Genomic DNA, 22,800 nt, shown 5'->3' with positions numbered 1-22,800 from the left:
TGTCGGGAGGAGAGACGAGAGCAACATGAAGAGACGGCGGCCACGGACGAGCAAAGTGATGGCGTCTAGTCACGTGATCTCCTGCCACTCTTATAACGACAGCACGACCCAGAGGACAGCTGGGAAATGCAGTTTATTGAAACATCTGAAATAATGACTTCTCTTTAACTTCCATATTTCATTAAAACTCTCAGCTGGACCGGTTCTGGCTTTTTGTTTGACCCCCCCCTTTAGTCCAGAATATATAAAGCACTGGTATCGTTAAACTATCTGTCTGTTTGTGTCTTTTGACAGAATAACGGCAAACCTCAGGACATCTAGTCCGCACGCTGCTGCTGCTGCTGCTGCTGCTGCTGCTGCTGCTGCTGCTGCTGCTGCTGCTGCTCTTACCGTAAAAGGTGAGGTAGCCAAACAGTGCCGACATCATGTACATGACGAGCATCATCAGGATGGACAGGTTGGAGACGTTCTGCATCTTTTTCCGGCTGCGACTGTGGAAGCAACAGAGATATTCAGAGGTCACGTCGCTTCGAAAAAGATTTAACGGGTGGAGACTTGCGGGAGCGAGAATCTCCGATGATGACGTGCAGACTGAGCTTCTTCTCAACGGCTGAGACTTACTCTTTAAGCTCGCTGTAGATGGGCAGGACCTCAGGGTGGCAGACGAAGGCGAAGGCCAGGATGGGCACGGTGTACGCCGTCTGGGGGGAAAACAATGTGCGCAAAATGTTTAATGTGATGTCATTCTTCCAGTACGTAGCGGTTTGAAAGAAATGTCTAACAATAGAGTAAAGAACAGAGGACACTGTCCCTTTAAAAACCCAGAAATAAAACTTAATCCTGCGTCTGAACTCCTAAAACTACAACCGGCATGCGATTGAAAAAGCCCCAAAAACAGCACAGAAGCAGGTAGTCATCTCGTGAAAGATGATAAACGGACTGCTTCCTCTTCTAAACATTGTGGAAACCAAAACCCCAGCGAACCCAAAGAGAACAAAACGCTGCGTATATTCATCTCCTGATTTATGATCACGTGAGCCCAGACACAAATCTCATAACAAACCCACACAAATGTCAACGCACACCCTCAAACCACCCCCGCCTTCACCAAACATGTCTTGGCTTATTCTGTTTCTGTTGGATTTAACAGCAAGATGTGTTCAAGGCCTCGTGTCTCCAGTTGTTTTAGACCATGTCTCCCTCTCTTAAAGTCCACGGAAGGAATGGAGACTTACAAATTCAAAAGGTAAACTATTGCGTAAATTTCCACACCCTCACAAAACTCTGTGCGGCTGCATTTCCAGAGACACGCCCTTTCAAGCCTTTTGTCATTGAGACTTAAACCCCCCCCTCGTCTTCACGGCGCTGCAAGTGGGACAAACGTCGACTTGCGGGCTGCCGCCGCCCCGCACCTGTGAGTTGAAGACAAAGTATTTGGGCGTGCACATCTCCTCGTCGTCGGGGCGGGGCTCCACGTGGACGCCGGTGGAGGAGTGAGCGTCGGGGCTGCCGGGCACCGCCGGGGAGACGTCGGCGCGGGAGAAGTCCATGTGCGCCGTGCTGTTCCGCGGCGAGTACAGCCCCGACGCGTCCGAGGCGTTCATGCTCAGGTTGGACGAGTGGTGGTAGAAGAAGGGAAGAGGGCAGGGCAGCTGGGTCTTCTTGTAGATCACCTGGGAGAGGACAACGCGGCGTTAAGAGACCGGTGCATTTAAAAGACAAGAAAATGCACTTCACGAGAGTCAGCGTTGCGGCCGTGCTGTGTTCGCTAGCGCTACGTTTACAGTGTGTGACACGCCCTGTGGTGGCCATATTGGAATGAGCCTGGTTCACCGTATGCTTCTGCTGGGTTGTTATACTGCATTTACAGGTGATCTGTTTGAGGTTGTGAACACAACAGCGACCCCTTTCACACACGCGCTCACTTTGCATCCATTCTTGGAGTAAAACATATAGTTTAAAACATCTTATGAGCACATGTGCTGCAGACAAATGGACAGTGTGCCTTTAAGTGGAGCTAACGCTAACCCACTCGTGCCCACAGCGAACATTTTTAAATTTCCATCTGGTGGTAACGGATACTACGACATGTGCCTTCTCCCACCGAATGTTCAGCACAGCACAGATTATGAGCTGTGCTTCAGGCACATGTCCTGTTTTATGAATATATTTGATGATATTATAGGACACAAACGATCAGCCCATGTGTGCAAAGTCTAAATGGAGTATGATAATGTATCTACAACTCCAACAAACACAGTCAAGTATTTAGCATTTATGAACGTATAACAAGAATATCAAAGATATACACATACGCAGTGTGAAAAACCCTAAAAAAAATCCTGGCTAACTATAAAAATGTGAATTTTCAGGTGATTTTAAAAAGTCAAGGTGTAAGATGACGTACCAGGGTTTACAGACTGCAGACCAATGGGAGCTATGTTGTGGTATTATTCCAGATCACACTAAATGGGATGCCTGAATCGCACACAGAGCTCGTGGTTTTTGGATATCTCTGAGGGAGCTGGACTTACCACACCCAGGAAGAAGACCATGCAGCAGAGGGAGAAGCCGCTGGTGTAGCCCAGGTAGCCTGTGAGGCAGAAAGCAGCGTGAGTTACTGGTGCGACGCCGTTCACCTCTCCTCCCCATCGCTTCAGCTCCGACACCAATTCTCGGATGTGAGTCACACCCTCGTTCTGGGTTCGCTCCGCGAGTGCAAATCGAACGGCCGCGCACCCCGACCTCTTTGTTCTGTCGCTGTGACTGCACGTGCGTCTTTACGTCCCACTGTTTTCATTGCATACGCTGTGCATTGGGCTCAGTGTGCAGGATCCTGGAGCTGAGCCAGTGGAGTCGTGTCTGACTCTCGCATTCATGAATTACATCTGGGGGGCGGAGCCGCCTGCAGGCTCCATGGCAGTGTTGCGTTACCGTTACTCCCCACCGCGAGAGCTGACTAAGGGCTCCGGTAGTGTTGCATTACTAACTGGGGACCGACAGCTGCAGGAACTCAGGGAACGAAAAATGGATTGACTCCACGGGAAGTGACCTAGATCCCGCCTCTTAGAAGTCACCGGCAGCATTCGGAGCATCCGAATGGCAGAGCACGTGTCAAAATAGCTGAACAATATCCAGTTCCGCGGTGCAAAGTCAGTCCTTACCCAGGTTTTTCAGCAGGGACAAAGGCAGGATGATCCCGATGGACACGAGCACCACCAGGTAGTTCCCGTTCAAGTACCACTCGCTGCAAGCAGAGCACAGGAGGGTCAGAGGAGCTCAGGGCCTCGACTGTATACACAGCGAAAAGCACACACACACTCAGTCACACACACACACACACACACTCACCCAGTGATTTCTTCCAAACCCAGAAAGGCTCGGATGACTTCGGGCAGCTCGTACTTCACGATGAAGAGGTAGCTGGACATGGCTGCAGGGCACGAAGGAGAGCGCTCAGGGTTTGAAACGTTGCATTCACACACGAGCTGAGCTGCTGGGACCAAACGCACCGCCTACCTCCAATGTTCTGCATGATTATGGATCCGAACGCCGCGATTTTGCCCGGCCAACCGAACGCTCTCTCTCCCAGCTTCTCGTAGATGAGGGATCCTGCAGCGGCGGACAAGTTGGATTAGTCATGGAGGACACTTCAAAACCAAAAGCAGAAGAAACGGGAAATATGGAACAGGTGTATTTCACACCGTCACGTCCGCACGTCACTTTGTTCCTCTGTTCACCAAATCTAATGCTGCCAGAGGCGGGAAATGCACCAATACAGAATTATAGTGTTGGCCATATTGTTTTAGAGTAAAGGTTTTCTACCAGGACATTTATATAACAAGTGCAGGAGGTCACTGTGGTTTGTGGGCGACGAATTTCAAGGCTCGAGTTTGGAATTTTGTCCGTCGCCGCCTGGGCTCCCGCCCGCAGCCATCTTGTTTTTTCGGTAACAAGAAGTGACACGAAAGGGCAGAGACACAATGCGAAAGGGTAAAAGTTGTGAGACGAAAACACTGAAACAACTGGACAATCAGCTTGTAGCCCCGCCCTGAAGCATATCCTGCTTTAGGACCTATTTGACTCTAAATGGATGAATAAAACATTAAAAAAATCATGCTGTATTGAAGAAGACTTGAAACTAGAAATTGAGACTATAAACGCATGTTTACAATGTTAACTTAGGGTATAATTTAAGAGAGAAGCAGAGTCTTCTTCTCATAGACTTCCACACAATCTAACTTCTTACTGCAACCAGAGGAGTCGCCCCCTGGTGGACATTAGAGAGACTTCAACTTTAAAGATCGTCCGCATTTTCTTCACTTTTTAAGCAGGTTGTTTTTCTTGGGCTCTTTTATTGAGACATTGTTTCATTTGAATAACTTTTTGAAAAGCATTGAACATTAATAGTAATTCACAAAAAAAGCAGCAAAGACTGGAGAAAAGTCTGAAGAGTAAACAGTTTGGTGATTATTATGAAGCTGACTGAAAGGACCCACCTCCTTCTTTAGCCGTCATGAGGAGCAGATGTACAGAGTATAAGGAGAGGATGGCCACGCCCAGCAGGAGGATTCTGCACAGAGAGGGAAAGCAAACGATTGCAAAATGTAAACGTTTAAACAGTCTGTGCATGAAGTCAGCTTCGGTATCTTGAAGGAAAAGAAAGAAGAGGAGAGTCTTTGTGCTGGTGGCGCAGGAAATGCACACGTTACCACGACTGACTTCAGGTATTATTCCCTTTTCTGCTTTTATTTTTCAGCAGCCATCCCAATATTTCTGAGCTGCGTTGACGCCGAGCTTCTGTTCATGAGGCGATCACGCAGCAGGGGCATGGATGACGGACAGGAGGGCTGCATGGGCGGGGCTGAAGGGTGTAGGGTGACAGCGGGGTGTCGGATGTTGGAGAGCACCCATGAGTGCTAATAATGCACGAAAGAGGGAGAGAGAGAGAGGGAGAGAGGCAGAGCTGCGCTGTGTGTTGCCACAGCTCGCTCGCATGCAGTGACGCACAATGAAGCGTCTTGAGGTGACAAAGCGATGTGGGAGGAGACCCTGCACCACGAGAAGCTTCAAAGTGTGCGTTGAGGAAATATCACCCTTACATATAAACACATTGAACGTGCATGGCAGGCAGTGATGGGGAAGTACAATATTGAGTGGAGTCATCGCAGCTGACAGCGGCACAAGCCAGCTCATCTTTACAGACAAGTTTACACTCCATTTTTTTTGTCATGTCTTGTTTTTTTCTCTCATGTGTTTGGGAAGGTGGTCCTCTTCATTTATGTCATTTATGTTCATGTATGTCGCACAAGGCTGAGAAGCTCCTACGCATTACATGTTGTCTGAAAGGTAACGTTCCCGCCGGTTAAAGTCGGCCATCTTTGAGAAAAAGAAGAAGAAATCGACTCGTGGAGCACGTCGGGTCTCGTGTGATCTCAGGAGATGCAACTGAAGTGGTCGCGTCTGGGTCACGATTACATCTGAAGCTTTGTAGGCGGTTTGTGTGTTTTAACTATAGCAGCTGTCCAAGTTGTACTTCTGCTAAATCTGGTTAGGAAGTTTCACACATTCACTTCCTGTGGCAGCAAAGCACCAAAACTTCATTAAAGTGGTCATTTATGTGTTTTCAATGCCGAGTGTGGCGGTCAGTCGCATGAAACAACCCTATCAATGACGGAAGATGTGTGTTTTGCCCAGTGTGCGATGCTGTCGTAGCGTTAATAAATCATTAAGACAGCTGGGCAGCGTTCCTCCTCCTGGGTTCCACCCAGTCTGTGAAAGCAGCCAACCACATAATCCGTCTGCAGGACAGGATTGTGCAACGCCTGGTACTTGGATACAGATTTCCCAGTTTGGGCAAAGTGCTCTGAAATGAAACGATGTGCTGAAGTAAGGATGGCTGTGCGACTGAAACCGTGTTGCTTCATTGCGCCTGCAGATGCTCTCAGAGGCTTTCATTCTGCATTTTAAGAAGACGCTGTCTCTGAGCGGTACTCACGAAAAGAGCACGATGCCGGTGTTGGCCATGGCGTAGGACAGGCCCAGGATGCCGCTGCCCATGATGGCGTTGCTCAAGTTGAACACGGACATCCCGAAGGAGGTGTGGCCGGGATGCTGCTCGGAGGGAAAGGAAAGAGGGAGAGAGAGGAGTGAGGAGTTAACAGGGTTACAGCGCAGAAGAAGCCTTTGAAAATAAGAGCTTTCTCTCTGTTGATGTCACATTTCAAAGTGGAAACACATCTGTAGTCGGTGCAGATGGAGAGACAGTTTGGCAGCGGGTAGAAAACCACACAGGACTTTATTGCCAATAGTAAATACCTGGTAGCCCACAAGGAACAACACACCCAGCTCAGTGCGAGTTGTTACGTTTTATTGACTGGACCCATTCGCCCTCAACTCAGAGCTGCCAACATTTCCCAGAATGCCTTTTAAGTCCATCAAAGTCTCGTGAACATCCAAATTGCAACGTGTATTTTTGTTTTTCTAACGTTCAGTCATCACAGTGACTAACAAGCTGCATCCTTTCAGTCAGCTACTTACATATTCTTCGTGGTACTCTTCATACTTCTTCTTCTTCATCAACCCATTTGACAGGAACTTCTGGCTTTCTCCGTCTTCATTGTCGTCCAGAAACTGACTGCGGGCGCCAATAAAAGTAAAAGGGGAAAGAAATGAGCAGGTGCAGACGCAGCGGAGAGTTCACGTCAGCGTTCATGACCTGATGACACCACGTGTACAGATGCTGGAGACTTTGTGTTGTGTTGTTTGTTTGTGTTCAAGAGCAGAAGAACCGTTTCATCACTTGTTGAAGCTGCGTGTGTTCATGCTGGATGTCCTGTGAGCGTTTCAAATGAACACACCTCGTCAATAACTCTGTTCGGTCTCTCCGGGCAGCTGCCGTAAACACTGCTCTGATGACTTCATCACTTTAGCCGACTAATATCATCACACGATGAATATAGTTTTGTTCTTCTTCCATTTGGCCGAGGATGAAGAATACAGACGACCTCTGCAGCTACTACAGATGAGCAGAGGTCCTCCTGTCATGCTGGACGTGCCGATAGTGTTAATTTATGTGCTTTACATGCACATAAACGACGAGGTTGCTGAGAGACGTCGGGTTAAAGAGGTTGTGCGTACACTTCTAAAAAGCGTCATAAAAAGCGTCCAGAAATCGTGCTTTCACTGGTGAAGCCTGCTGGTTTCATTGGGTTCCCCCGAGCTCCTGACGTTCGCCCCGGGAGCAGAGTTTCTAGTTTACACAATGCACACAATAAATGTCACGAGCAAAACATAAAGAGGGCATGAATTGACAAAATGTGCCCGGAGCTGTTTAACAAAAGCTACATTGACATTAAATTTTTTGATTTTAAATTACATTTTTGAAACAAAAACGATCTGACTCCATACGAGCTTTTTGCCGTCACGTACAGGAAGCGGATTTTCTCCACACTGCAGTGGGTTTAGTTGCAGAAAATACGGCGGAGGGAGAACGGTTACGGCGAAAAGAGGGAGCAGAGATTGTGTCTTCGCCGTGACCGCCAAGACCCAATCAAGCAGCTAACGCGGGCGTCTGCGCCGTCGTTTCCACGCGAGCACGTGAACCTGGACGCTCGGGTGTAAACGGAGCAAACGATATGCGTTTTGAAAATGGAGACGTCGGCGTGTGGACGTGGCCCGAGTCTCTGTCGCAGCTGCGCGGGCGAACGGCTCCTCGTCACGACGCCGCGGCCGCTGACCTGTCGGCGGTGCCCCTCTCGGAGTCCATGGGCTCCGTGAAGCGGTCGTCCTGGCTGTCGTTGCTGTCGTCGTCGGCCTCGGCGGAGACTTTCCTCAGCTCGATGCGGTCCACTGCTCCCGGCATGGTGGCGAGAGGCGGAGAAGAGCGCTTTTTACTTCTTTTTAGGACTTCAGGTTGTACAGTTCATCAGGCGCTGTGGTGACGTGCTTCTTCCTCAACCTCTGCTAGAAGAGGAAAATACCTAAAAAAAACACAGGAAACATTAGCGGATTGCGACTCAAGGGCGATACACACTCTTGCAACTACAACTGCGGCTGGCCACGCAGTCGGATCGACGGACTTGTTTTGGTTCACCGATATCTCCCTACAGGAATTTACCGTCCTTATGCTCACACGCAAGGGGAGCCTTGCGTGTCTCGTGTGATAAAACCCGAGTATAAATGACCCTTAAGACGGTTTTCCAGGTTTCCGTTCACTTCCTAAACAACAGACTGGCTCGGGTCTTGAACAATCGCTGACACTTTAGTCCAGCGCGGGAGTGGCCACTTTGAGTTGATCACGGGCCTGCGGACTCATGCATTGTCTGGCTTTATCCTCCTGGACGGGGCCTTTTGGCCTTGAATAAAGAAGACTTTGGAGTGAAATGGGGCCCGCGAGCCTGCGAATCAGTCCATCTCGTTTCCTGGAACTGAGGCACTGTTTGTTAGGTCAGCTTGAAGAGGACATGATGCAAGCCCGGCGCCTCGTGCAGCGTCGCCAACACGAGGCCGGGCTGAAGTCCTGCCCGCTTTATTGCTATCTCTATTTTACGCCAGCTTGATTCAGGGCGTATATTTAGTTTAAAATGACTTCAAAAATAATCATAAACACATTACGGGACATTATAGTGTTGACGTAGGTAGAGATTGCCGGCTGCAGTTAAGTCAACAGCCTGAAACCAGGTCACGGATGCATTGGGTTCAGGAGGCCGCCCGACCGCGAGCATCAACAGACGGCTTGTTCCTGTCCATGCTGGCTCACTCCTTCCACCCGCCGCCATTAAAGAGAAAGAAAAGCCAACCCCGCCGCACAGGGGAACACACATTTTCCACCAGGGGCATTCATTGAGTTATGTAAGGGCAGAAAAAAACAAGACAGTGGACAAAGCCTGCATGATTTTTTTTTTTCAGTGCTTCTAACAAGCCAAATTATTTACGCCCGCACAAAGAGCTCTTTGATTGTGGAGAGGAAAAGGTCTCTAGAGATCCTCCACCACATGCAAAAACTGTGACAACACGAGCACGACAACGGAGGTGTCACGCCAGAAAGGTGTCGCTCCGAAATTCTCCTTTTGTTTCGGAGTATTTGCGACGGCAATTGGGTGGTGTCGATCCCGGTGCAGCGCCGCTGGAATGAGCGCAGTTTCAAGCTTCAGTGCAAATACATCTGTCTCTCCAGCGGCTCGACCAGGAAGTCCGATTGTGTTCGGAGCCTTTGAGAAAATGAGTCGACTCCTCACGGGATGGACTACTTTAGAAAACATTGTGAACATTCTTCACATTCTTATTCGATACAGCATGATGTTTATTTAACATACTGTGGTTCCTTTGACATGCTGTAGGGCGTGGCCAGCTTGTGGATGACAGGTCGCGACCACGAATCTGGGAGTGTTTAACCCTTTCACGTGGCGTTTTCGGTTCATGAAAGTTAAAAGTGACATTTTGGTCACTTAAAACTACTGAAAGCCAAGACGGAGACGGACCAAAATGCTCAACTGCGGCCTGCAAAACGTAAATCACTGTAAATCAAAAGTTCAATATTCCCATCAGAGATGTAGTAGCGTGCTACCATAACGTAGTAGAAACGGCAAATATGCAAAGTATAAGTGGTTGTGTTCTCACTGGTTTGTGTCTTATCCGGGCCACAACGTTAAAAACTACTGGTACAAACAACCATTGAACGCTTGTTCAGCAGCAGCTTCAACTGGAGGAAGTGGCTCTGCAGCCGTATCTTTCCATCACAAAGTGTTTGCAGTCAACATGCGTCCACAGAGAGCGCTCCATTGTACAGCAAGGTGATCGCCGTCCGGCCGCCGATGTCTTTCGAGATCGAGCGGCTCCATTACCGTCAACAACCACATCACACAGGCCAGTACCGCGAATCTCTCAGGGGGAGAGGCGGGAAGCGCTTCTCACATACCGCTGCCAAGAGGATGAACCTGTCTGACTCTGTGAAGGTTCAACGCCGCCGTTGTTACAACCACCACATCGCACAGGTTTGACAGCGTGCCGCCGAGGCCTCAGCCCCCGCTGCGGTGTGAGAAACAGTGTCGCTGAAACCGACTGCGGTTCACACCCACAAGTAGTGGTGTGTAAGTGACATCTGGAGAGGTTACATTTACACCGAATCCTCCCAAAACACAGGACGCGCATTTGCCACCCATCTGGAGGATGAGACGGCGTTTAGCTTTTTGCACACTGCACACAAATCCACCAACATGCAAATGAAACAGCTGGAGGCTGCAAAGGTGAGAGATGAATATGTTAATACTGTATCCAGAGGAACGCGTGTCTGAGCGCCTATGAAGAGTCCCACAGTGTCCTCAGAGAGCCTCGGGACGCGTCCCCACTTGGGTTTACAGCTGTTCGGTTTAACGCTAGGTGTGGGCCAACACACACACACACACTCAACCTAAGACTCTGCAGCCCTCGTACGATTGCGCAACATATTTATTCAATTGCCTCGTGGTAAAGCTGCCCCTCCACTTGATGATCTTTTGACTCACTCTGTTTTCAGTCAAACTGACTGTAGAGCAGAAGAAACATGCATACACGCTTGGTGGCTTGTAAAATTAGGAAAAAAAAAAGTGTGAAACCACGTGCAAATCAACTAAAACCACCAGTAGTCACACTTCCTGTTGTGATCTGAAGAATACAACAGCAGGAAAGCAGTCAAAGTGTTTCATAACTGAACATCACACACATGCCAGTAGTTTGAGTGCTGGGATCAAACATTCAGTGAATTATGAGAAAGCAACAACAACAAAAACAGCATCACTGGTTTGCTCTAAATTTCCAAGATAAAAACTTTCTTCTTAAAGAAGAAATATTGGATCACTGCCTCCAACAAAAGTTCATAAACCTCATGTCTCTGCTCTGAACACTCCTGCAGTCTCTCACATCCTCCACCAAGCAAACTCTTGCATCAGCCACCACCTGAAGGAACAATTCCACTAACTTTGCTCTACTCCACATTTAACAGCCGGAGCCAATGCGTGCAGCTCAAACACACCCTGCAGCCGCTGGAGAAGTCGAGACGGGGCTTTTTCTCCAAAAATAGCGCAGAGCAGTTTTTCTTTCTTGACAAGAAGAGTATTGCTATTTCTGTCAGGTCGGTAACTAATGTTCATTCACATTATGAATCACATTTTTCAAGCAGAGAAGGCATACTCACTTATTCAAAAGGTTCGTAAAGAAGTTCCTGGGTTGTTTCTTTAATATTCTCTTTGAATGGATTTACTCTCCACAGCGCTGATAGAAGGAGAATGAGGAGCTGCAGCTTTTTGTATCTCAGGTGAGGAAACAGGCTTTTAAAACGGAGAAGGGAGGGCCTGTGTCGACCAATGAGGACAAACAGAGGTCACCCAGGCCCCTCCTCCGTCATGCACCCTCATAACTCCCCCATACACACACACACACACACACACACATAAACACACCAACTTGTACTTCTATCTTCGTGAGGACATTTACTAACATAATGCACTCCTTTGCACCCCGTACCCTGATCTAAACCTAAGTCCAAGCACGAACCCTTCAGCTGGCCTTTAAAAGTGTGTTCCAGGGAGGACCGGACAAAATGTCCTCGCTTTCCGATAATGTCCTCAACCGGAGGCCCTAAAGCTTTCAGCGGTCCTCATAAAGGTAGCTGTGCAAGTATGAAAGAACACACACGTTTGTCTGTCTGAACCGAAATGAGCGTTCACGCCCGACAGACAGACAGAGAGACCGACAGAGAGCACCAACGCCGTTATATACGCAGCGATGTTCTAAGACGTGATCACATGACATGCCACATGACGACCCACTTTGATACTGGTGCAAAACCCTGCAGGCCAAACTCCCAGACGAGTGGAGTGACAGGGCCGAGGTCGGCTGGCTGACCATGGGTGAACTGATCGTGAGCGCGCACACACACACACACACACACACACACACACACACACACCGCTTGAAACAACCGACTCTGTCGTCACTGTACTGTTACCCCCACACACACACAAACACCCTGACACACACACAACTGTTTGCACACGCAGTTGCACAGGCTGGGTAGGCTGTGTCCCCGTCCGACCAATCGGTGGACAGCGTTGGGGATGTCGCCATGCTCAAGGTCATGTTCATGTCAGGGATGATGTTTTATCTCTGTCCACTTTGAAATGCCGTCCAACAGGAGGATGAACGCACACACACACACACACACGCGAGGGAACAAACTGCAACACAGCAGTTTAGAAACGTCTATATCAATTTTAACACTATAGTCTGACGAGTTTTCACCTGAAGACAATATTTAATATATGACTGTATTAAGTTGGTTGGTGTTAAAATAATTAAATATGTTTTACTGCGTACCTCAACACAAAGGCACGATTACTGCCAGGAAAGCTTTTTCACGGGTCAGGAAAGTGGAAACAATGGACCAAACTTTGATTTGGACTTTTACATCACTTCCCTGTCACGGCGTCTCTGAAGCCAGACTTTGTAACTTTTACTGAACTTCTTCACTGTGTCTACAGGTGAATCCGTGTGGAACAACGCTGAACGCTAACTCCTACTGCAGCTGTAGCATTAATAAAAAAGAAGTAATATCCATCCTAAAGTTTGCTCACATAAGTTAACGTTGGCTAGCAACTTGTAGTATTCAGATCAAGACCCCTTTTCCTCCAAGAATAGTGCATGTGTGCATGTTTTAACCCATGAAACCCACTAAAGAAAGAAAATAGACTTGAGTCATGAACACGGCTGACACAGGGTCAGTAAACAGTGAAAACGTGATGGTGGTGACTTGTGGTACGTATCCAGGCACTGATTCAAAAGCTGGTGATCACTGAAGCAGTGAAAAGACGAACAATGTTTTGAGGAGTTTTCTTTGTGTCTCTGTGGAATTTACCACCGTAATGACCATGTGCAATAATACGTCGTAATAATTGTCCTAATCCCACGTCCAGGCACGTCGCATTGTGTCTCCATCACTGATGATCCGAGCTGCAGCAGATGAATACCTGCGGCTGCTGCACAGTCACATAGACGCGCAGTATGCGCCTGCAGTGAATGATGAGTTGAGCTTTCCCCACTAAAGACACAAGCCAGATGTTAGTGGGTTTCTTGTTCGGTGGGAAAGGGGCTGGAGTAGTGGTCGCTGTAAAACTCCTGAGTGTACTGGACGGAGAAAAGGTGTTTTTTCTTGCTTGCAAATTCAACTTTTCCTTCGTGAGAGCTATTTACGTCCACTTATCCAAAGAATAACCTGCTGGTCAACACGACTGCGAGTAGAAACGGTTACGACCAAAATAAACAAGGAGTCTGTTTAAGTTGCTGATTTTCAACTGACTTTAAGCCCATCCCCCCTCTCCCAAAAACAGCTCGCCGTCGAGTAATGCGGCTGCATCAAGAACAAAGCAAAGGCGTAAGAAAGCGGACACGTTATATATACAGTCATCGCTATAGAAAACGACAGCGACGTGGAAGTCGAAATTCCCACAAAAAAACAACAACTTGTCACCAGGATCCTCACCACAGCTGCAGGGACATTCCTCAAATGGCATCGCAGTTCTTCAAGTGTGTGTGTGGGGCTTCGCACTCGCACACACGCTCAGCCAATCACCTATGAATACACAGCTCTCTCTGAGCCAATCCAACAACAGACCACGCAGGCCCGGAGGAGCTCGGGGGGTTGAGGAGGTCACACACCTCCGAGTGTTTGAGGTCAAACGTATCAGGATCACGGAGGTGAAAACATTGGTGAAAGTCTTTTGTCGCCGTGTTGGAAACTGACAATATGTCACGATTACAGTGTGTTTGGGGTTGAGACACAAAGTGGGGACACGGAGTTTAAAGATGGACATTCAACAGACCGGCACTGTTTGCACGTTTGGGTGCAAGTGACTGTATGTTGTGTGTTCATCTTGCATAAGTGTATTTCCCGAGATAACACTATTTTCGAGTCTACAATGTAAATATTGGTTGATGTTATTTTTGCGTAACATCAAATGTAGCGCTGAAAAAATACCGTTCATTTATCAATGGACAGAAAATAAATGTTTGGGATTAGCTTTTTTTTAAAGTGATTCAAATAGCAGTCTGTATGTTAGTTTTTGGACTAAATAGGTTGAGTTTGGTTAAATATGGACATGATGAATTGTCAAGTGTCTATATCATCCAGATAAATATGTACATTGTATAAAAATGCTCTCTTAATTATAAAAGGTCACTTATCTACTGGACCGTCTGGTCCAACGTCGATGCGTTTGAACGACCTCTCAACCTTTCAGTTTCTTTCTGACGTTTCCCAATAAATGTTAATATGTTATCACCCATTTTGGTAAAACATGGTCATCTTCCCGACAGGTCCCACCTACTGCAGGAGCACGCCAAGATATTTTGAGTCATTCAGAGTCCACGAGTCACTTCATTTTCCACGGATCAGCGTCAGTGCGGTGAGGAAGTGTCTACATATAGATTTTCTTTTGACACCAGATTTGTGATCGGTCAACTGAGAGATGAGGCAACACTATTTGCTTATTTCCCTCTCGTCCAGTGTCAGGGTTCAGACCCGTTTTGACCAGTGGATTTTAATGCCTTTAAACCAAATGTTCATGATCACACATTTGGTGAAATCTCAGTGTAAACATGAAAAAGTGATACAATGAAAGCGTATTTAAACTAACAAAGAGGATCCTAAAGCAGACAGTAAACCTTAAATGACACAAATGAATGAAGAGACAATAGATTAAAAGAATAAACTTTTATATACATGCCTGTATTCATGCCTGCTTATGTTTTGAGTGTCTTTTTTTTAAAAGCATATTAAATATTTCAAACTCAGTGTAAATGGACGTCATAAACACATACATATAACACATTTACATGACTTCCAAAACCTTTTGGGATTTTAATTTTTTCCAGGTTTTCCATGATCATGTGTGCAGTTTCCCTCCAGCTGTGACCGGCCTACCTTTGTTTTTACCCCGAGAACATAAGACCTCATAAAAATACTGTTGAAAATGTTGTAAGCGACACACCATTGTGGAGAAGAGCCACACAACCAGTGTTGACATCAGCTGGTCAACATAAGGACAACGTGGATGTTTCCGTCACGGAACAAGAGGCCGTTCACCTCCACTTCAACTTCTGTGTCCAAAACGTCTGTGACCAAAACATCTCTGACGGGACTAGAACTTTCACCCTCGGCTTGTTTGAATGGACGAATCTGTCACACACACACACGCACACACACACCTGCGTCACCCTGTATCTTTGTTGTGCAGCGTAGCCCCAACGGCTCTATCAGTGATCGTTGTGAGCTGGAATTTGAAGGCCTCTAAATTAAGCCTATGGCCCACGTGACCGGCTGCAAATACCACACACCGTGTGCTGGTGGATCATTGGCCGGATGACAACCTGCTCAAATATTAAATACAACACAGGTTTACCTTGGGACTCTCTGGGAACGGGTCAAAAGTGGTCAACGGTAAAAACGTGTGTTTATTCAATTATAATATTTCATCTTGGTTTTAAGCTTTGTGGAGACGGGCGACCTCGTGAGGAATCTCACAGGTCCAAGGCAACAGATATTTTGGTCCCCTACTCGTAAAAGCCATCAGCACGATGCGCATGATTGAAGTAAGCGACTGCCATATGATGTAACATGCATCATATGGCATCTTCTCATTAATATTCGTGTCGTACGCTCGTTTCCCCACTAAAGAGAAGCATCGGGACATTTATATTAAGATGCACCAGTTCATTAAAAAAAAACACACACAGTTCTTTATTCAAACTAAGTAGGAAAGTAATGAATACGTTGCACACATTCCCACAATCCTTCACTGGAGGCCGCGAAGCAAATGTAATGAAGCCTCGATGATGCATTGTTAACGCAGCCGGCCTGCCTCTCACCACCAGACTCATCTCATGAAAACTATTGAAAGAGAAAGCTGACAGTGCAGAAAATACACAACTGAATTGGCTCAAGTTGCATGAGCACCATGAGCAAACTAAAGTCAGTAAAAAACGACATCATGCTGCTACAAGGCGGCGGGAGGTGGACCAGCAGGACGAGTTGCTCAGAATCCTGAACCTGAACTTTAAATCGCTGCATCCTTTCTCCTGAGGAGAGTGATGCCCCTGAGCCTCGTGTACCTGCTAGTACAACCAAACAAAACAACAACGAGGATCTGTCTCGGCCGGTTTGGCTCATCTGCGACTGTAAGTGGGTCAAAGTCGTGGGACCATAGCTGCTGCTGAAGCGTCTCATGTACAGCGGGACAGATTTACAGCTGCCGGGGATGTGGAGCGACTCAGGAGGCTGCCGTGCTCCGTCACGTCATGTGACTTTAAGGAAAGGAGCTGCAGAACACACGACCACATCAAAGTCAGTCTGAGAACCGCACACATCTGTGTTGGACTACGAGGTCCAGCCAGTGCTTCCACTTGGGGGGAACCTGTCATCTGTGGCCACCGAGACGACTCCCTCAGCTCTCTGTTGGACGCTGGTGGATCACGCCACAGCCCACGCCACGGCTCGCCATCAACATCTGGTCCCAAGAATATGGTTTTAAGTAGGAAAACAATAACATACATATCTTGCAGATTTTCCTTTAGAGTCATTATGTTTTGTTTTGCTTAACGTTTTAACCCTAGAAATCCTTCCATGCAGGAATTTATTGCATCTGATATAACAGGAGCCCTTTGACGTTTCAAGGAAATGCCGACAGTCGTAAAGTATTCTGAGGACTCTGACGTCGAGTCGCCGGCTTATGTTCAGCTGCATGTTTCTGTCTTTCCAGCAGAAGCCGGCGCAAATTGGCACAAAGCTGCGCCGGATTCAGGATGTCAATCCACCCGACAGTCGCTGTGACATTTCAGTCCACGAGCCGTACCGCGTGCACCCAAAAGAGCGCGTGTCGAGTTTTTATCCTCTCCACAGGACAGGAGCTAAAAACTGGAGCACCTTTCACCGCTCAGACAGCGACGATGGAAGGATGTGCGATACGAGAGAGTAATACGAGGGAGCCGGTGGGGCCACCACATCTTCACGGGCAACGCAGTGTTTTATGTGTTTATCTCCGCGGTGGAATGGACCGCTAGGCGTTCCACACATTAACGACTGTCATACTTGGCGCAGTTAAAACAAAGGGCCGTAAATCCGCGGAAGCTGCCGGTCGTTTCCCGGAAATCCAATAAAGTTCAGCACAAAAGCTAATCTTAGTTTCTCTGATCCAAATGCCGGAAACTGAATTTTGGACATTCCTGTCGAGCGGGCGACGAAACGAATAAACCACGAGCGGAAAACATTTGCGTCTGACCGATTCAGAGGTTTCCAAGCGAAGTCTCGTGAAACAAACGGCACCGCGGAGCCCAAGACAAACCAAACATGTTGACAAGAGCTCCTGACTTCAGCACACAGCAGGCCTTTAGTAAACACCACGTTGGCCTTTTGTACGCCCGGTGTCCTGACCTTGTTTGTCAACCCGTTCCTGCGGACCGACGCTGCGCCGGTCTTATCAGTCAGAATTGATCTGGCGGCTCGCGATGACGTCGGCGTCCTGCCAGATGTGCATCTCTTCAAGCTCAAGGCTCCCGGCAATCAGACAAGAAGGACACGAAGAGGTCCAGACGGGTCATTCTGGCCCTTATTTAAGAAGCACCTTATTTAGATGACCTCCGTTTCTGTTTGACTAAAAGAACGTTCTGTCCGCGAGCACGACAGCGCTGTCGGTATAATTTAAGAGCACACGGGCCGCCGCTTTTGTCTAAACACCTGCACCGAGCCGTCATGCAGCCTGTCATGCAGCGCAATGAACACCGGACAACTCAAACTGAGCCCGGCAAACACATTCACAGGTTTATAGGTGAAGAACAGACGAGGTACGACACAGAACTAACGAGACTGCTTATTTAATTATATATATAATGTATCCTATATCCAACGTGCAATTGTGCTAATAACCTGCCTTTAAAATGAAAAGACACTCATTGACATTTTGTGGGAGGTTTCTACAACCTCTGCTGATGCTGAACGCCATCGTTTCAACATTCTGCAAGTATGAACACATCATTTAGGTCAACTGACGCTTCCTGCTGCTTTGCTGGTATTTGGAGCTCCTCATGGACAAACGCTGTGTGGAAGCGTCACCCGTTACCCAGAAAGGAGAGCTATCCTCCTAACATTTCTCTGTAAAAGACAAAAAAAGGAAGCTTGGTGGTGTTGGCTCACGCCACCGTGCTGACAGAAAGACATGACATCACCTCTCTTATCCGGATCCCTCCTGAGGATCAGGTGTGACTTTATTGCAATTCTTCCCATCAATGCCGACTCACGTCGAATGACGCTTCGGATTTACATTTTTGATGCATTCACAATACGTTTGTGAGTCGTAAAGTCAAGCAGCTGTGTCCGCGAACGTCCCTTCATGTTTATAGGACCTCCAGCGGGACGCTTCACCTGACCTCTGACCCCCTGACCTCCACTCAGAGGTTGAGAAAATAAGAGACTTTTCCCGGCACGGATAGTTTGGCAAAAAGAGAAAAGAAGAAAAAAGCTCAATGCACATTTCGTACCACTGACTTACTCAATCTCACAGGTGAAAAAAAAGAGGCAGCGCCTCTGCGCTCGACACCGCGCTCCTTCAAATGAAAGTGTTGAAAGTGTTTTGGAAAACGGCCCAAAGTTTCTCTTCTTCCGTGGCACTGCCTTGTGCGAGAGAGATCCTCCTCTTTTGAAAACAGACTTGTAATCCGGCTGTGAGTTACATCAGCCAGCACCGGGCCTCCCAAAAACAGCAAATGAGGAGCGAGGATCCCCACCCAAACCCCGCCCTGCTGCCAGGTGTTCACAGCTGTGCTGGCATCCCCTCACCTGCAGCCGTCTGATTCAGAGAGGAACTTTAAAGGGGCCCTCCACCATTGTTACACATGAAGCTCAGCGTATTCGTGATAGTGTCTGTGACAACCCTAGTTATGTCATCGTGATGTCATCGAGGTTACCTCCGCTCCGTCTTGAGACTTTTTGGAGCTCATTGTTTATCAGAAAGCTGTCGTCACAAACTTGGACGTCGGAGTTTTACCACCCAGGTGCATTGTGGGACATGTAGGATCCATACTAAAGACTTCAAGTCAGTATTTCTCAGCTTTTGCTATTTCAATTTTGCCCGTTCTCTTTTGAACGTGCAGAACGAGGAGGGAGGCGCTGCACGGCCTCCATCGACGCCACGGAGCCAGAGGGAGCCTACAAAGCAGAGCGCTCAATAACGCAACGTTACAGATGACCATTTAAACTGGAACCCACCTTCATTTAACTTGATTCATTTACTCCGTGCTCCCTGTCGGGTGGTTGCAGTCGAGCTACATGACTCCACGGTTTCTTCAGATATTTCTCGTTGACAGTTTTGTCCGCCCCGATCGTGCACTTCTCAGATGAACTTCAGCGTGTGAGTCATGCAGCCTCTGCTACAGCGGCCTCTCAGAGCTTTTCAGTAGCAATACAACAACCATTACCACTGGAGATACTCAAACAGCTCTCTGGCTCAAGACAGAGGAGGAGCTCCTGCAGAGGAGAAGACACTGCAGCTCTCCCGTTGCGTAACAGGAGGCAAGAACACGGCGGGTTAACGTGTGTGGCAACCTACCGGGTATTTTTAGCAGCCAGAAGGGCAACCAGAGGATCTGAACTCTGTTAAAAAGACACACGCCTCCCCGAGACCCCCCCACGCCACACACACACACACACACACACACACACACACACAACTTCTGGATCTAGTCTTTGTCTGCAGCCACGAGCCGCTCTGCTGCGCGTGGCTTGTTGCTTCCAAATAAACATAAAGCATCGCAGCAGAGAAAGTGACAACAATCTAATCAGTGATACATGGACAACTCAGTAAAAGCTCCTTTTAGGCCTGAACCATGGCGCTCAGTCTTCTCACCGTCACACCCACTTTCTCTCAGTAGGTGAATTACACCACTGTGATGACATAAAAGATACACAAACTGCTCATAGGAGCACATCAGCTGTGCTCACGAGCTTCTTTCTGGAGATGCAATAAAGTTAAAACAATATTTCCAGACGGATCAATGTGTTGTTTTAGTCCTAACACACGCACGAGCTGCAGGCCACACGGCCCGTCACAGGATTCTGTTACTCGTGCTCCTGCCCTGCAGCCCATGAGACCTCTTCAGGGTGGGGAGAAAACTTTGGTATCTGTGAGCTGCGAACCCGCCGCGAACGGACACACGAAGCGGCAGCAGGAGGGATGCGAACTGGCAACACAACAGTCCGCCTTTGTGTGTTTTCTGTCATATTTTTTTGGGGGCGGGGGGGAGGAGAAAAAAATAAGAAATAATACCGGACAGCAGGACAGTGCGCGTGCACAACAGCGCACGCAAAGCAGCCACCACCACCCCGCGTGTTGGCACCTATTCACCCGGTGCACCCGGTCGGGAGCGCGTGCTTTCGGGCGATATCGGACACTAAATGGCCACCGTGCACCCGCACGAGGAGAAGACGCGTGTTTTGGTTCACGGCGACACCCCGCAGGAAGCTCTGCCTCAACGCACATGCAGGGAACATAAGCACAGCACGAAGAGGAGACTTTAAACTAAATAATAAAGATGTACACACAAGACTTAAAAAAACAAACACAACCACAACAATTTGATTTTAGTTTTTTTCCTCTAATCCAGAAGTGGAGCAGCAGCCGCACGGCCGCAGGGCAGCAGCGGGCCGCGGGGTTGAGATGTAAATGAATAAAAAGTAAAGAATTAGCTGACTAAATGCTGGAGAGGAGGAAGAGGAGGCGGAGGAAGAGGACGGGGGCGCTTACCTAACGTTCCGGTGCGGCGGGCGGACAGCTGTACGGCGGAGGAGAGGAGGACTGTGCAGACCAGAGTGGAGACCCTTCCCATTTAACGAGCGACGAGACTCAGTGGAAATTTCCATCTGCCATGTGATGATGGCAACTCCTGAAGCGTCGTGTTACACCGCCGAGCTGCCGGGGGCGTGGGGGTGGGGGGTGGTGGGGGCGTGGGGGTGGTGGAGGGTCTCCAGCGCACCTCCCTCCCTCCCTCCCAGGTAGTAGCCGGGCTCATTAGGCAACACGCGGAGGAGTCTGGGAAAACATGTTATTGACGCTTTTTGGACTGTTTTTTTAGATTCACTGTCCCTTTCTTTCATCTCACGCGCACTGTATCTGGAGATATCATTATCGTCGCGCACGTGTGCACGTGCTTCCAGCATGTGCGCACGTGCACACGTGTGTGACGTTTCACAGAATGCAACACAAATAAAACCAGAAAGGAACAAAAGAGAAGGCAGAGGGTTGTTTAATGAGTGTGCCCGTCTATTGACTGGGGATCCTTTGTTTACATTCAGCCCGGCCACGTTGTCCGCGCGCGCTCCCCGCGCGCCGCTCCAGCGCGTTAAAGGGGAAGTTTGGTGAGGGAGAAAACCACCGGAGGGAGGAGAGAGATGCCGTGGTCTCGTCAACAACGTCGGACTCAAGTTTAGTTGGAGGAGCTTTCACTTTATTTACGTTTGAAGTTCAAATGTGAAGGAAAAACAATGTCGCGACAAGAGCTTTGTGTTGCTTGTGAAAAACAAGTACAAATTCGCTTTTATTTCGTGAAATAAGATGTTATATTTAGGCCGTATGAGATGAGAGAAGATACATAAACAGAAAAACAAGATCAAAACAAGTCAAATAAATAATGAGTCACACAGTAAATGTGTAATAAATAAGGGTAAAAAAAAACTAAAATGTGATATAATCAAACTGAATGGTTGCTAATATTGCCCAGTGGATCGCACAGATTATTTATATTGCATATTATAAAAATAGCTATATTCATAATGTGTCATAATAACTCTATAATGCTCAAAAGAAGTGTTTTTTCAAGATGCGCTCTCTAAAAACAAATCCCTATATCTGCCAGAAATGAGTATGGTGATTGTGTCGGATATTAATTGCTCTTTTTTAGCTAGTAATATTTTAGCTAGTAATTCACAAAAATACTTGGTATTAAAGTACATGAACATCAAATCTTCTACTTGAGTACAACTTTACGAGTAGAAATACTCTCTTTCAAGTAGAAGTCTTGTATTAAAAAATAGTATTAAGCATCAAAATATAGTTACTGAAAGTAACAGTAGCCTGCAAATTTTTCAAAATGTCAGCATACAAAGATTCATGTATAAAATGATTGATGCATTACTGTGTTCATTACTTTGTGTCACAGCTGGTTAAGGTTGAGCTAATGTTTACTACTTTACTAGGTAGCTTGTGAGTGAAGTCGTGTCTGATCTACAATAAAACATGTGGATTGTATTCAGTGATATTCATCTAAAAGGGTATCAGGTACATGGTGGAGTAGAAGATACAGTGTTTCCTCCTGAAATGTAAAAGTAGATGTATAAAGGAGATGGTAAAAGTACCTCAAAATTGTACCTAAGTGCAGTGTTTGAGTCAACATGAGGGACATATTGAACTGATTACTCCTCTACAGGCGTCTCCAATGTGAGAACTTTGCTTTTCTCTTTCTTCAAGTTGACATTTTACAGACCAAACAAACAATACAAGTTATCACGAGTAATGCAAGTTATCACGAGTAATGCAAGTTATCACTAGTAATACAAGTTATCACTAGTAATACAAGTTATCACGAGTAATACAAGTTATCACGAGTAATGCAAGTTATCACGAGTAATGCAAGTTATCACGAGTAATACAAGTTATCACGAGTAATGCAAGTTATCACTAGTAATACAAGTTATCACTAGTAATACAAGTTATCACGAGTAAT

The 22,800-nt window shown here is 47.4% G+C and overlaps 1 protein-coding gene across 2 annotated transcripts in view; it reads right to left on the bottom strand.

Moving 5' to 3' along the window:
• The window catches only part of slc38a4 (solute carrier family 38 member 4), a 30,585-nt gene extending 9,646 nt beyond the window's left edge, over nucleotides 1-20,939 (bottom strand). The window contains exons 1-12 of one of the 2 annotated variants that reach the window (XM_068586395.1): nucleotides 20,826-20,939; nucleotides 7,740-7,982; nucleotides 6,541-6,637; nucleotides 5,999-6,114; nucleotides 4,500-4,573; nucleotides 3,520-3,612; nucleotides 3,352-3,433; nucleotides 3,165-3,247; nucleotides 2,535-2,593; nucleotides 1,413-1,673; nucleotides 622-701; nucleotides 391-491 (exon numbers count right to left, since the gene is read on the bottom strand). In XM_068586395.1, the coding sequence (XP_068442496.1) occupies nucleotides 391-491; nucleotides 622-701; nucleotides 1,413-1,673; nucleotides 2,535-2,593; nucleotides 3,165-3,247; nucleotides 3,352-3,433; nucleotides 3,520-3,612; nucleotides 4,500-4,573; nucleotides 5,999-6,114; nucleotides 6,541-6,637; nucleotides 7,740-7,864 (1,171 nt within the window). In that variant the 5' untranslated portion in view covers nucleotides 7,865-7,982; nucleotides 20,826-20,939. Of the gene's footprint in view, nucleotides 1-390; nucleotides 492-621; nucleotides 702-1,412; nucleotides 1,674-2,534; nucleotides 2,594-3,164; nucleotides 3,248-3,351; nucleotides 3,434-3,519; nucleotides 3,613-4,499; nucleotides 4,574-5,998; nucleotides 6,115-6,540; nucleotides 6,638-7,739; nucleotides 7,983-11,173; nucleotides 11,241-20,825 lie in introns of those variants that run through there. The other variant, XM_068586396.1, reaches the window with a different exon arrangement.
• Between the last annotated feature and the right edge of the window lie 1,861 nt (nucleotides 20,940-22,800).

Source organism: Clinocottus analis, unplaced genomic scaffold (genome assembly GCF_023055335.1).
Source record: "Clinocottus analis isolate CAN_PGR_092001 unplaced genomic scaffold, fCliAna1.0.p SCAF_20, whole genome shotgun sequence".
Classification (NCBI taxonomy): domain Eukaryota; kingdom Metazoa; phylum Chordata; class Actinopteri; order Perciformes; family Cottidae; genus Clinocottus; species Clinocottus analis.
Note: the sequence above shows the minus strand (reverse complement) of the source record. Positions and strands in the feature narration are given on the sequence as shown.